Below are 11,632 nucleotides of genomic sequence, written 5' to 3' on the forward strand. Positions count from 1 at the left end.
CTCTGTAAAGGTGATCGGCTGTTGTGCTGTTTTTCCCCTTTCCTTTTCTCTTGGCTCTCTCTGTGGAAGAATAATAACAATACAGGCTTTTTTTTTTTCCCCATCTCATTTACATCCATCCCTATTTTTCCCCTCCTCTATAGTTTGGTTGCTAGCAGCAAATGAAGATCGTACATTTATTTGAAAGACAAATGTCACAGTAGGAAACATCCTGTTCTCAGTGATCGCTCAAGGGCGCACGATAAATATAACTTCTTTTTTGGGGTGGGGTGGGGGGGAGAAGATGGATGTCATTCAAATGAAAACCCAGATTTATGTTTTTTTTTTTTAAACTTGAAAAATTCACATGGACTTCATCTTGGAGGGTTTTCCACGCACACATTCAAAGTGATGATTGTGTTACAGTGTTCACTCTCACAACTCGGCTCACAGAGTCAGCGTGAGTGCCAGTCGTGGAGCTCCGTGCAGGAGACAGTGCCTCCTGAAGGCTTGTTTTGCCTCTAAACAGCTGTGGTGCCTCTTTTGTGTTATTTGGAGGGCCTGTTGCCCCTGCTCTATTCAGGGCTTTCACACCAGTCTCACTCACTTCTCACTCCCTGGGTTCCTCCTCACAGGTCATAAATTAAGCAGAGGGTGGGGAGACTTGAGATCAGAGGAAAAAGATCAGTCAGGGCCTTATTTCAGTTTGTTTGCATCACGTACGCGGCGATATCAGCGGCGCAGAAAGGGTTTAATAAGTTTAATAAGTAACAATAGCGAGCGTGCCGCTCAGAGGGGAATTCGGAGTCTCTCCGACTTGTCTGTGGATTTGTGAGTCGAGAGGCAGTTTGGGTTTATCCACTCGGGGGCCACACTGCTGTTGACACTATGTGTTATTTTAATGAGTGTTGCAGCGTCGCGGTTAATGTGGCCACAGCTCGCGGTGCAGAGGTGCTGCATGGCTGCGCATGTGTGTGTTCATGAGAGAGTTGGTGGGGAGTGAGGCGGGGCGCGGTGGAGGGGGGGGGGCATTGGGGTGTCACAATATGGTTATGGTGACAAGCGCCGAGATAACTCACGCTGCCTCTCCTGTCAAAACAAAGACTACTTGAAGTGAGCGAGACTGGCAGTGAAGAGCGTTACGGTTACTCGGGAAGCTTTTTGGTGCAGGCAACTTTAATTTGTCATTTAAAGCTATTCAGATTTCCTTCTTCTTTTTAAAGCATTATGATGGACATATTGTATTCAGCAAGGTCACCATACTCAACCCATCAGTGCACACTGTGACAATGGCTTAATGGCATTAATAAAGGGAAATATTGCACAGCTCAGTGGCTCGTATTGTGCGCCATTATGCCTTTGTGATACAGAAAGATCAAAATTATGAAATATCATGTGACCCATGTGGGATCTATTCAGCGGTATCACAAAACTCCCATTGAAAGACGGTTAAATGGCTTCGCATGAGGCTGTGTATGGAACCATATGGACGCCTCCACATCTCCTCATTTCATACATGTTTCTTTTGACATCAATAACGCCTCGGTATCCAGTGGCGTTTGGAACGCATCCAAAACAATTATAAAGTTGCCGTGGAAACTGAGGTCCTGTGCCAGGGTGAGGCATACTGTCTCCGCTCAGATAACCACATGGAAAGTCACAGCAAACAAAGCACTTGACAGGGGTGCAGAAATGGGAGAAATAAAGGGAGGGAGGGAGGGAGGGGGGGACGGGCAGAGGTGAAGAGACAGGGATGGAATAACAAAAGCGGGCAAATGTGGCAAATTTGGACATCCACACATCATAAAAAAACACACGATAAATTCGGCCCCCTTTTTTGTATGTGTGGGTGTAAATTACAGACAAAAACCCTCATGACGTGTATTCCTCAGACCTTTTCTTCAAGCATTAAAAGGGGTAAAAAAGTCAGATAGGCTAAGAATAAATGTTAGCTCGAGGTTCAGCGAAGGGTTAAGTTCAGGCAGGTGATATTAAGTGTACGTGTGTGTGTGTTTGTGTGCACGTGAAAGACAATTATCATGGCAAACTAACAACACCCGGGCCATCAGTGACACATGCGCCCGTGTGCGCGGAAACGCCGCGGCCTGGAGTAATGTATTGTAACCTTATGCTAACCTAATGAACAAGAGGATGAAAAGCGGTGTAATGGAGGCGTTTTCACATTCATCTTTAGGGCTCCTCATTATGCGGCGAGTATGACAACCTCGTTAGGAGTGCACAAAAGATTACCCGTGCGGGTAAAGAGCACCACCTTCACCCGCGAAATAATAATAAAAAGAAAAATAAATACATAAATAAATAAATAAAACACAAACACAGAGAAATTGTAAAACAGGTAGGAATGCAGAGAGCGGGGGATTGTACAATTGGTGCACACGTGCACACACACACACACTGAAAACCCCTGGTGGGAGTAACTGGGCTCTTGGAGTCAGGAAGACAATCTGACTGGCTTTCAAAGACCCCCTCACTGTCTGCACTGTTTATTCAGATGGGAGCTGAGATCGCCACCATTTCCAAGTAATTTCATTACCCTGTTTTGATCTCGCTGATGAAGAACATGAGTCGCACCGCTTTTGTTGGCCACTCAATAAAACAAAACAGGGCCCTCGATGCTACCAGCAGTGTGTGTCAACTTTAACTCAATACTTGTAAAAAAAACAACATATATATATATGTATATATATATGTATATATATATATATATATATATATATATATATAAAATCCTGAGGCTTTATTTAAAACATTTCTTTCAAAAGGAGAGAACAACTAGGAGTGTACGCAGGGTTCTCTCTCGTTGCTATTTCAGGTCACTATAAGAAATAGCTGTAACATGAATCAATTAAAACGCGTTTTAGTCGTCCTGTGCCTGACGTGTCAGCAGATCTGCGCGCGAGTCGTCGTTTGTTCTCATTAGCGTTTGCGTTGGAGAAATCAGTAGCGCTTGAGGAAATCAGGTAATTTGTATTCACAAAATAAGGAGACTCGGCCCGACAACGTCACATCATTTGTAACAAAAGTGGAAAGTGTGTGTGTGTGCACAGCATTGTGAGTCTACCTGTGACTATTGTGCTTTAAAATGAAAAGGCAAATTCTGCATTAGTCTTAATAATGGCCACGAGGGCCGAGCATCATTAGCTCAACACTGCTCTCCAGTGGGTATAAAGTATAATAACCTGCCCATAAAGTTCAAGTGCACATCATCAGCTGAGAGTAAAGATTCTGACTCCTCCGGCATCACTTTCATTCTTGGCTTAAAAAAAACAGCACAAGCTCATCTCCTCCATGAGACACTGAGCCTCGAGTTGTTCGCTGTGGTGGCGTTTTCCTTCCTCGTACACATTTGTCATGTGATTGTGTTGGCTGACTAACAGGATGAAGAGTGACAGCGGTCAAATCACTTCGTAGACTGGATTTCACTTCTTTTTGTTTCCTTATTCCCTTCACTTTTCTTTACTTTGCTTTGCTTGCGAACGGCGGCCGAGTGACGTGGAGCAAAGCTCTGTGGTCGCAGCTGTGAACGATTAGTCCACCACCACTGCATTGTTAGGACAACACAACTATGGCATATCTCCACAACGTGCAATTTGCTAGAATACGGGAGACAGAACACAAACACCACTCGATATGTGATAGTATAAATACGACTCTAGCAAAGGAACAATGTTTCTTTAGTGGCAAAACGTTCATCCTGTCTTTAAACTTTGTATCTACTACTTCCTTTTTTGGATTTGTACCATAACAGGAAACACTACAATATACCTGCACACGCACAAAGACGACATTGTTACAGGTTTAACAGTATATAACTGTGGCCTGTGAAGCAAGCGTATGACCCACATTGAAGACGGTGTGTAAACACATGCCATACTTGCTAATTACACTGCAGCTGACAGTTTCATAGACAGCCGTGAGGTAAACACCTGGTTTTGGGCAAAGTTTTTTTTTTTTTTTATCTCCTTACATGATCAGGCTTTAAAAAAAAACACATGACCACTGTCTGACACATCGCACACACGTGCAAACTCTAAAACCTTGATGTTTGAGACATGAAATTTGTGGCAGATTTGAAGTGCATTCTTATTTAAAGTAGCTTCAAAGGGAGGGTAGCATATTACCAGTGTGGTTAAAGTAATAATAAAGTGGTTGTTAAATGATACAGAATGAAAATAAGTCAGTTTTTTTTTTTCTTGTGCATTTGGTTATAGCACCTTTTCACGTGCTCTATGTTTATCTGGAACCACGGTGACATCTAGAGGATGAAAAATAGAAAACGTGAACATTATGTCTTCTACTGAGAAAGTTAAAGCAAAAGGGGGGGAAATGGTTGTCTCAGGGTCTGGACTCTGGAAAAAAATGTCTTATGTTTCCAGAATATTAAAATAAAATATTAGATATAATAATAACAAACAAATAACCCGCCCCAAAAAAAAATGTTGAAGGCTGGAGTAGAACGACTTATTCGACAAAACTTTGTCCTCCTCAAAGATAATATTATCCCTTAAACACAGAGTATCGCAGATCAAGTGCACTTTGCATTATTGTAATCACGCGAAAATCCAAATTATCCAACGGTTTTTGAAAGCTGAGAAGTTGCACGTCAAAGACAACATGTGGTTATTACGGTAACCACGGTAATTTCATTCGCACACTGTTGCAGGAAACCGGAGAATCAGAGTGTTAGTCACCAGAGAGAAGAGAGTTGGAAAACACCTGTACATAGTTTGCCTGTTTTTGGACATTGAGACAAAAAAGTCTCAAACATATGTTATATTAAATATGTGCTATACTGTTCAAATTTCAACTACAACTACAGTGTTGTTGTTTTGTTTTTCCTTCATTTTAAATTGTTATTACACTACTTTAACATGCAATAAATTGTAAATAGCTGCCAGATATTGGAAGTTATTCTGGAAAAATGGGCAAAAAGCACTGAGTTACAGGACATTTTCTGGCCCTTTTATGGTTAAACTAAGCAAAAGATTTGACATTTTGAGGCTTAGGTGTTAAAGGGTTATATACTTCTTCAGTCTATTTAAATAAAAATAATAATGATCTGCTCCTCCTGGAAGTAGTTCTTCAAATTCTAAACTCAAACAGATTCAATTATTGCTATATATTTCCATTTTCTATTTCATTTTGCTGTGTATAAAGACATCACAGTCTCTAGTGTGTCCTGTTCTATGATGTCTTTATACATTTGGCCTCTTCACTCGTGTCCATCATTGGCGCAGGAAGATGACACGTGCGACGACATCCGCCAATGACAGCGCAGCTTTATTCCACAGGCTCGGAGTCCTCGGAGTGGCCTGCTATTATTTTTGGAGTAGCAGGTGAAATATCGGTGAGTATTCCTCGAAACTCTATTATTGTTACCGCTCATCGTTACAGCGTGGCGTCACGAGTGAGCGTTTGCGGGTGTCGTAATAAGTCGCTGTTTGGGAGGTGGGACACGGGCCCCAGCTCGCGCGAGGTTTTTTAAAAATGGAAAAAAGAAACAGATCGAGTAACAGATCTGCAGTGAGTGAGGTGACCTACATAACTATAGAGACGCGCGTGTGCACACACACACACACTCACAGACTCAGGGTAAGAGAGGATTCTCTCATTTTCCTCTCGTCATAAACACATTCAATCCAGACAGAGACAGAAATATCTGTGTCGCCCACCATGTTGGTCTGCAGCAGCCCCTCCTCCTGCCTCCACTCTAAAACAAATCATTATTCCGAACAATAAAGCGGAAAACATGGAGTAGTAGATACGGCGCCACTGTCCGTTTAAACAAACAACACTACACACACACACACGTACGGAAAGGGGCAGATACACAGAAATAAAAACCCCACAATATGTCCATCTGGTCATTTGTTTATGACTGTCTCCTTGACGAACACAGGGTGGCGCCATTTCCCCGTTTTTTGTCACTCACACAGTCTGATAAAAATGAACATGTATGCTGCGCCCAGTGCCGGGATTCCAGGCTGTCCACCAGGACTAGAATACCTCACTCAGGTAAGTCATATGTTAACTTTTGTTGCTGCTGTTGTTGTTTTCTTCTTGTTTTTGTTACATTGAGTATTTTTTTTTTGACTTATAACATCAACCTGCCTATAGGGCAATCATCCATCCACCTTCTACCACTTTGTCCTCCACATGAGGGTTATGTGTCAATCTCAGCTGACATGGGGTGAAAGGCCAGTCCATCACAGGGACACATAGAGACAAACAACCATTCACACTCACAGCTACGGTCAATTTAGAGTGTCCAGTTTACCTAATCCCCATATTGCATGTTTTTGGACTGTGGGTGGAAACCGGAGAACCTGGAGAAAATCCACACACACACGAGGAGAACATGCAGACTCCATGCACAAAGGCCCTTGTTCCAACCGGGTTGCGAACCCGGGTCTTACCAAATGGCTATAATATATAGCATAATATCAACATGTTGGTGTTCCCACTTGCTTAATGGAACACATGTAAGGTTCATGTCACAGCCGCCCTAAATTAACAGCGTTAAAAAAAATGTTTTTTTAATGTTTCTGCTTCATGTTAATACACCAGCATGTAGAAGGCCTTCAACCAAATTATATTTTTTAATGCTTTTAATGATTACTATTGCTTTTCATGAATTTTCAAATGTACTGTTTTACAAAAAAAAAAAAAAGCACATTGTTATTCCTTGATTAAGATGTCAAATTATAGTTATATACTTGCATTCCTGAACAGAAAACTAAAGTATTTGAATGTGATGCTTGTTTAATTTCTGACTTACCAGTGAGCCGGCTCAAATTTTCAGTATAATAAGGTGAATTGAGTTTGTTATTTGCCAATTAAATAACAATAAAATTTGCAGTTTCAGACAAGTTCTTGAAAGATTTCTAAAATAATTGCGTTTGGACGTTTTTATGACAGGTAATAAATACATTTGTGAAGCATTAAAATACATCAAATAAAACGTGGTCCGTGAAAGATTTCCAGGTCAATCTAATAAAATGATCATGAGTACAAATTGCCGTGTAGAGCACAACAAACAGTAATTATATAATCTGTAATAGAAATATATTTATACAATTTATTGGCTGAGGGAAAAAAACTCCCATTTACATTTACAGTCTGACTCATGTTTAACCATAAGTGCTGCACCGTCCCCAGACCTTTGCTTGTTCAGTAAATCATCTGTTATTTTGGTAGTGAAAGGACAGAGGCAATGAATAAATGTCACCTTCCCTCGATCACTCATTAATGCAGTGGCTTGTGGGTAACATTGATTCTGACTTTAAAGAGCACATTGATTGAGTCACTGTGAGCTAAAGGTTTAGCTTTTTCATCAGACTAATGTATCTTACACCGCACGTGTGAGGACAGAGGAGTGTTATCATGCCCCTGGATCCGTTTACACTATATGAATATTTGATGTGTCACCTTAGTGGAAGCGCAGGTGTCGGCCTAAATAACAACATGGCCAAATTCAAATATAGCTGCTTTAGAATTAGGGTCATGTGTCACACGGCCATGGCTCACTGGGTTATTGGAAAAGATGGGTTTCCTGTTTACATAATAGAGTCCAGTCAGTGTAGGACTACGTGCAGAGCAGTAATCTGTATCGCGATACATGGACCACGATACCAATAATATCACCATACAGCGACTCTGTGATGAAGGCGATACATCACATTATATCTGTCTAACTCGGGGGTGTCAAACCTACGGCTCGCGGGCCAGAACTGGGTGGGTCTAATCCGGCCCCCACAAAAAATTTCAAGTTACCTCATTTAATGTAAAACAAAGGGAAACATTTGGAGTGCTTGTTGTTCATAGGTTACTATGCTGTTATTTGAATATGTCCGGCCCACTTCAAAGATCAAATTGTTCCATGTATGTATGTATGTGGGAAGCACAATTTTTCAAAAAATACTTCCCCTATTCTAGTAATACAAAGATAAATGCAAATCGGTGAAGTATTCCTTTAACGTAGCTTTTGCCGCAATTATCCCGCAACGCCACCGTCAGGAGACATAAAGTAGCAAATTAAGCGCCTTCATTTGTTATATATCGATATTCACCCGGGCATATCGATTATCATATTGCATGAGGAAGGACGGCGATATACAGTATCACCCAATCGATATTTTGACCCACCACTAAGTGCATAGTTAACACAGCTAGTAGAAGAAATATCAATGTGAAGAAAAGTCTAATTTACAGATTTTTACTGTCATGTTTCTGTGGTGTCACATTGTATCACAGGTGGATCAGCTCCTCATCAAACAGAAAGTGGAGCTTGTTGAAGGTAAATGACGTCAAACTTCACATAACATAATATCTGCTCAGTTCATTCTGTGTGTCGTAAGAAGTTAATATGTGCGTTTTCTTCCCTGCGCAGCCCTTGTCGGTTTCGAAAGCAACAACAAGTACGAGGTCCGTAACTCCATGGGTCAGAACGTGTTCTACGCCGTCGAGGAGAACGACTGTCTGAGTCGACAGTGCTGCGGTCCCGTGCGCTCCTTCACCATCCACATCCTGGACAACTTTGGACAGGAGATCATCACCATCACCAGACCACTCAAGTGCATGTCCTGCTGCTTCCCCTGCTGTTTGCAAGAGGTGAACGAAGCCTTTTTTTTTTTAAAAAAACACACATTTGTGTGTATGGGTTCAAAGGTGGCCGTGGTTCACTGTGTTGATTTTAGCTTCATGTCTTTTTTCCCGCTCATGACAAAATCACGCTCTGTTCTCCGACAATCCCCCTCACTCAGCTGGAGGTGCAGTCTCCCCCCGGGAACACAGTGGGGTACGTTATGCAACAGTGGCATCCGTTCTCCCCGAAGTTCATCGTCACCAACGAGAACTGCGAGCCCGTGCTGAAAATCCACGGGCCCTTTTGCGGATGGAGCTTCCTTCCCGATGTTGACTTTGAGGTGGGTTCACACACACACACACACACACACACACACAAACCGACACAAACCATTCAATTTGGGAAAACATAACACGACACGGTCACAATCTCGCCCCTCTGGGTGTTTCACTCGTATGGCATCCTCCTCGAACTCTGGGGCAGGAAATATGTTTCCAATGAGAGTGAAGCCGTCCTCCAAGCGTGTCATGATCCTGTGTGGTACAGTGTGGCCATTGTTCCGTGCTCCAGCTGCTTTTATTGGACTGAGCTGTGAAAGGGATTTGGGTCAGTGACACAGACCTTTTACCAGACTCTGAGGAATGGTAACCGAAGCGTGATATTACCATCCTGATTATTTAGCCTCCTTGAAGTCATTACTGTGTGGTTACTGTGGCAGTTGGATGGGATTATGACTCAGAACTATGATCCCTTTCCAATAAAACCAAATCATTTTTACAGCTTGATCGTCGTCCTACTCCAACACACGACGTCTTGTTTGTCTTGTCTGTAACATATCCTCAGATTCTGACCATGGACGAAGTCAGCAAGATCGGTAAAATCAGTAAGCAGTGGACGGGACTTCTGCGGGAGGTGTTCACGGATACGGACAACTTTGGCATCCAGTTCCCCATGGATCTGGACGTGAGGATGAAGGCCGTGATGATCGGCGCGTGTTTTCTCATCGTAAGTCCAATGGCGAGCGTTTTAACGCGACTTCATTAACGCCTTAATAAAGAAAGAAAACATCATTGCCTGTAAAGTTTTACAGGGCCTATTTTTCCCCCCCTCACATAGCAAATTAACTGTGGCTGTCATGGGGATTGTATTCCTCTACTTAATGTACCACTTAGCTCCCTTTGTGGGAAACGTGATCAATAGCGAAACCGCCGTAATCTCCACAAATGCAAAGCAGCTGGACCGAGCTTACCTTTCACAGTTAAGTCACATATGCTCAAAATGATAAATTGTCAGCATCAGCTAAAGCAGCATCATCTGAGCCATTCCTAACATTATTAAAACAAGGAATCAGAGCAATTAAATGTCCTTTTTTTTTTTCTCTCTCTCCCTTCTGTACAGGATTTCATGTTCTTTGAGTCTTCTAACTAGGAGCCAAACGACTTCTGTGAGAGCGAACAATTATTCCTGGAGGACCAAGGCCACAAAGCCACGACGATCAGCTTGGAAACACCAAACAACCTTCAAACAGACAGTATAAATGTTAGAAATTGTGCATGAGCATTGAAACGGGAGGTGTGTTGTAGTCTTTAGCTGCTCAGATCGGCCGGGGGCCGTGAGTGCAAAGAGTCTTTTCTTAGACGAACGTTGCAACCGACAAAGGGAAAGAAAATGTTTCACTGTTAGAAAGGGGAGATGTCACACTTTATAGAAGAGGTATTAAACGTTATAGTTTGTATGCGGAGAGAGTCAGCGTTGTGTGGTCTGGCCAGACGAACGGAAGATATTTATTTATAGCCTAGAGAACACTATGTTTGTAGCTATATTATGAGAAATGACCGTCTCATGTGATGCATTCGTTTGCAGTTTTTCAATGCTATTATTTATTTTTTAAATTGTAGAGCAGTGTGCGTGCGTGCGTGCGTGCTTGCACTGTTGTGTGTGTGTGTGCTTTCAAGTGCACTTGTGTAACAACAAAAACATAAAAACTATTACATCACAATCAAGGTTACAGTATATTACCTAGGCCATACTGATTATGCATTGTTAATTTGACGTGCCGTTCCAGTCTTGTCCAAAAGAGGGAGCTAGCATGACGCGTAAGATTAATAACCCAGTACTGCTGACAATTGTACTCACTCACTCGCTCGCTCACTACTTCCTTGTGCCACAGGTTTTTATTCAAATATTAGTGTATATTTTTGGACAAACTCAGGTTGAAACGCATGCTATTGTAAAAAATAGTGTTTGTCTACTGCTGGCTGCACATTTTGGCCTGGTACGATCAATATAAGTATATTTTGGAGGATGTTTTGTACGTTAAATCACGTAGTTATATGACATATTATGCATAGGTTTCCTGGTACATGCTGTCATTGTGAATATTTCCACCTATTACCTTTATTTTATGATTGGGTTAATCTTAGCTCGTGTTATTAGCTTTTGTTATTTGCCATGTAAGACTCTGGAAACCTGTTAAAGCATCTCTCTAAATTCTTTATTATAAGTATGAAATCATGGAAGGCTTTTATTTTTCTATGACGTAAACTGCCAGCAGGGGGAACTAAAGTTCCCAGTATAGTCTTAACATTTTGTTGTTAATTTCCCCGCCCATATACTGACATGTGTTTGGAGAGTTACCACAAGTGAATTAACCTTTTAGAACCTTGATTTTAAGACTAAAACAATATGACTATGAGTATTTAAAAATGTTTGTTTTCCGTTATTATGGCTGATGTGAAAATAAAGTATTTATGTAAATTTTCCAGAACATTCTTGACATTACAATGGTGTGTATGCATTACTGTGTGGGACGCTGGCACATGATGACCCCCCCACCGATGCTCTTTTGATTGTGTCTAAAAAGCCAAATATTCAAGTCAGAATGTGATACAAAGGGAATGAAGCTATAGTCTGTTGTGTATTTAACCGTTTAAAGTACTTATTCTTCTACTTTTTTGCACTAATACTGTGAACCGACTTGTGAAACCGTTAAGTCGCAGAAGGAATGCAAAACTCTGTGAGCGATGCTTTAATTGTGCAGCCACTGAC

The 11,632-nt window shown here is 41.7% G+C and overlaps 1 protein-coding gene across 3 annotated transcripts; it reads left to right on the forward strand.

Moving 5' to 3' along the window:
- Positions 1–5,230: 5,230 nt before the first annotated feature.
- si:ch73-206p6.1 (phospholipid scramblase 1) lies at positions 5,231–11,344 on the forward strand. 3 transcript variants are annotated; one of them, XM_058638342.1, is made up of 7 exons: positions 5,231–5,347; positions 5,900–6,015; positions 8,254–8,296; positions 8,390–8,610; positions 8,763–8,924; positions 9,428–9,589; positions 9,983–11,344. In XM_058638342.1, the coding sequence occupies exons 2-7, from the start codon at positions 5,947–5,949 to the stop codon at positions 10,010–10,012; spliced, it is 687 nt and encodes a 228-aa protein (XP_058494325.1). In that variant the 5' UTR covers positions 5,231–5,347; positions 5,900–5,946; the 3' UTR covers positions 10,013–11,344. The 3 variants fall into 3 exon arrangements, with proteins under 3 accessions (XP_058494325.1, XP_058494244.1, XP_058494158.1); XM_058638261.1 differs by lacking the exon at positions 5,900–6,015 and having other exon boundaries at positions 5,237–5,347; XM_058638175.1 differs by lacking the exon at positions 5,231–5,347 and having other exon boundaries at positions 5,734–6,015.
- Positions 11,345–11,632: the final 288 nt, after the last annotated feature.

This window comes from Solea solea, chromosome 1 (assembly GCF_958295425.1).
Source record: "Solea solea chromosome 1, fSolSol10.1, whole genome shotgun sequence".
Lineage (NCBI taxonomy): Eukaryota > Metazoa > Chordata > Actinopteri > Pleuronectiformes > Soleidae > Solea > Solea solea.